At 41.2% G+C, this 3,982-nt stretch overlaps 1 protein-coding gene across 1 annotated transcript; it reads right to left on the bottom strand.

Moving 5' to 3' along the window:
* Positions 1-2,700: 2,700 nt before the first annotated feature.
* On the bottom strand, positions 2,701-3,726 carry TAAR5 (trace amine associated receptor 5). Its single transcript, XM_089528473.1, has one exon. It carries the CDS (start codon positions 3,724-3,726, stop codon positions 2,701-2,703), a length of 1,026 nt encoding a protein of 341 aa, XP_089384599.1.
* Between the last annotated feature and the right edge of the window lie 256 nt (positions 3,727-3,982).

Raw genomic sequence — 3,982 nt, 5'->3', positions numbered from 1 at the left:
CTGTACTTTGAACAAACAAATAAATGGAAGAAGAAAGATTCAGCTTTTCCTGCTCATGTAATTATAACATTAACAGATTCCTATTATTTACATTTTTTTTCAGGCAAGAGAGGGAGAATATTATCTATTTCCAGTGACATTCACATTTGCATGCAGGAGAATGATGAAATAAAATGAACAATAATTCTTAAGAAACAACTTGCAATAATTAGGCTGTAGATAAAGTCATAGATATCAACAGTCACATTAGACATCTAGTGATGTCTAATTTTTTTTTTACTATAGGGAAAAAAAACATCTTGTATGCACACATTGTTTAAACCACATAGAAAAGTCTTTTGCCTGTTTCAAGAACTTTTCAACTGGATGAAAGATAGTTGATAAACTGTTTTTAAATATATTGCCATGCATCCCAAACTTTCATATGAACCCTTTCTAGAAAATTTAATGATGCTTATATGGCTTAAAGGGAAAAAAAAACTCTGTTAGAAGAAATTCAGTTTAAAATTTTATTTTTTCCATATGTTAGAATAGTATTAACACACCAAATAATTTTTTAAACTCAGGCAAGTGTGCCTTCAGAGAGCCACCGTGGTGCAGTGGTTTGAATGTTGGACTACAACTCTGGAGACTTGAGTTAAATTCCCAGCTTGGCCATGAAACTCACTGGGTGACCTTAAGTGAGTCACACTCTCTTAGCCTCAGGGAAATGTAATGGCAAATCTCCTCTGAACAAAGCTTGCCAAGAAAACCCTGTGATAGGTTGTCAGAACTATGAAAGCATGGTTTCTGTCAGGGGTCTGAATATGTGATTGATGGAGGGAGATGGGGTTGGTCTTCAAATAATAAACTTATGTGCTTGCTTGTTATTGGGGCTGATAAGTAGACTGATAGTTGTTGTGGCATAGGGGATAGCAAGTATTTAGTTGGCATAGAGAGGCTGGGACGAGTGCAGCTGGCTAGGTTAGTTTTGAGAACGATAGTTATGGAATGTGTGTGAAGGGGATGCGTCAGTGTCTGGTACTGTAGGTGGAAATGTCTGGGGCTAGAAGAGATAGCGTTGGTGAGCAAGTTTAGAAGGGGGGTTGGTTTCTGTGGGGGGGAATAGGCTGTGGAAATTGGGGGGTGTATTAGTTTTGGCACCAACTGGGGTTGGGTGGATTTTGGATTTTGGGGTTTTTAATATACTGCTTGGCTATTGTGGGGGGTAGTTTATGACTGGTAAATTACTATGTGTATTCAATAAAGTTCTTCTGGTTTCATTAAACCTGGACTGTTTGATGCACATTAGTTCTGAATTTGCTGAAGTCTGACATAGGTTCACTGAAGGACTGCCATAAATTGGAAATGACTTGAAGACACGCAGCAGCAGCAGCAGCAGCAACAACAACAGCAAAGTGTGCCCATGTTTTCATCAAGTAAAATGGACTCCTACCAATGAAAAATCACATTGAGTAAACCAGTGCTTACGTTCTGACCTAGTTTGGTTCAAATAATTTTAACTGCTATTCTGTCTGGAGGATTTCTTTCTCTTTCGATGTGACAGCCTTTCCGTTCATTGCTGAAATGAAATCACATAGGTAGCTACAAGAAGAATTATAAATAGATGAATCACAATGTTCAAAGAGAGTGAGTCTTTTGCCTTAAATACTTATTTCACATTTTTCATATACCTTGGCTGTAATCCTGTTAGAGGACTACACTGGTATACTGATACATTATGCTGGCATAGTCCACTTTTTCAGGGTTCCACAATGGTGGCTGGGAGTAAGCTCTCTCTGTTGTCATCTGGAGAGAAATTGGCAAGTCTCCACAATGCCTGCTCCTTAGTTGGTTCTCATAGCTAATGTGATTCTGAAAAGGCCGCCTTGGGAAATGGAACAGGCAGACTTCCCAGAGTGCCTTTTGCTTTGAAGTGGTGGTTGTATGTCTTCAAGTCATTTCCAACTTATGTCCACCCTAAAGCAAATCTATCATGGGGTTTTTCTTGGCAAGATTTGTTCAGAGGTTGAGAGAATGTGACTTGCCCAGGATGATCCAGAGGGTTTCCATAGCCAACCAGGGATTTGAACCCTGGTCTCCAGAGTTGTAGCCCAAGCTTTAAACCACTACATCACACTGGATATCTTGTTTTGTGGACCAAATTGTAAACAGAGATTTCCCAAGACCCAGCAGCTTTTTCACTGGATGAAGATGGCTTTCTCTGCTTTTCCTCCACTGTTACTGTACTAGTTGTAGTTTTGTGTTTTACTCAACACACCACATTGCCATTAATGCTAGTATAGTTATGCAGGGCAACAGGATCTCAGACTATATTATGGCAACACTTAGATGCCTGAGAAAGTGATAAGTATGTATAGTCTATTTAATTTTTTTTAAGCTTCTTTTACATGATGCCTGAAAACAGACTGATGGATCTTAACACACAGTCAGTCCTATCATTAAGCATAGTGAGGTTGTTGCCTCAAGCAGCTTATTTGGGGTTTCATGAATGGGCAGCAAATAGATAGTTATTGAAGCTATTATTATTTTACTGACAGGGAGGGAAAGAAGTGGCAAAATGACTAGCCTTATGTACTCTATACCTGGATTTCAGCTGTGTACTTCTCTCTGAGTACGTGTGCCATTTATTTTTCTGCCCCAGGCAGAAAATATATTAAGGCAGCCCTCTTTGTCATCTCACCTGCTGTTAATGTTGGATTATTCTTCCTGGTACAGGTCTATAGTACATGTTGTTGTAGTGAAGATCTGACGTGTTAGAACAAGCTTTACAGCTTTCCTGAACCAACGGTAGGAAAACACATAAATCAAGGGGTTGCATGCAGAATTAAAGTAAGCAAACCAAATAAGAACATCAAACACTACGGGTGGGGTAATGAAATCCATCATGCTATCTACCATGGTGTCTATGGTAAAGGGCAGCCAGCACAGAAGATAGATTCCTACAGCAATCCCCAGTGTTTTAGCTGCCTTCTTTTCTCTTTTCGTGGCTCCCAACTGATGCTGTGATTCCCCCATTTTCTTAGCCATGCCACTTATCTGTCTGGCTTGTCTGGTTGCCACAATAAATATTTTAACATATAACCCTATCATTATGAGGCAGGGGAGGAAGAAAATTGGGAAGTTGATCCAGCCCCAGAGTTTGTTGAACAGCAGCTGACAGCTCCCAACACAAGGCATGTCCTGCAAGAAGTGACCTAAGCTCTCCTCAACTGTTTTGCTATAGAGGAAGATGGAGGTGTAAATCACAGGCACCCCCCACCCTATCCCAATATAAATGCAGGCAACCTTTAGAGTGAACTTGGTGGGATAGAGCAATGGGTGACAGATGGCGCAATGACGGTCAATGGATATAAAACAGAGGTGGAGTATGGAAGTCAAGCAAAACAAAGTGTCCAGAAAGGTGTGGAGCTGGCAGAAGTCATCTCCAAAGTACCAGCAGCTCTCCACAGAACGGATTGTGCTAAATGGAAGGACTGTTAAGCCCAGGAGGAGATCTGCCAAGGCCAAGGAAAGCAGCAAGAAATTGGTCGGGGTGTGAAGGACTTTGAAATGAAGGACAGAAATCACCACCAGCAGGTTGCCCAGGACTGTAAGTAGCACACCGAGGGCACAGATCAAGTAGATGGCTAATTGGACTCCAAAGGGATGTAGGGTTCTGTGGCACGAGCCATTCATCTTAAAGCACAATAGGGCTGAGGTTGAGATTTCTGCAGCAGAGCTCATGCTTTGTGACCATCTGTTGCTCTTGGCTTCTGCCTTCCTTTGTTGGCTGAATCTAAAAAACACATAAATAAAGAGGAAGGATAGTGTGGTTTCTCTGAAAAGTATCAGGAGAGAGCCTGTTTCTATATCTGCTTGAATGAGCTCTACTGCCACTTAGTGCATTGGACTGGGAATGTGTGGTCACCTAACCTGATCCAGACCTATCGCATCCTGTTATCTCCATACACACAGCAACAGGCTTTTACTCTTGGCTTGT

Source organism: Sceloporus occidentalis, unplaced genomic scaffold (assembly GCF_023333645.1).
Source record: "Sceloporus occidentalis isolate IW3139 unplaced genomic scaffold, rSceOcc1.0.p SCAF_6, whole genome shotgun sequence".
NCBI lineage: Eukaryota > Metazoa > Chordata > Lepidosauria > Squamata > Phrynosomatidae > Sceloporus > Sceloporus occidentalis.
Note: the sequence above shows the minus strand (reverse complement) of the source record. Positions and strands in the feature narration are given on the sequence as shown.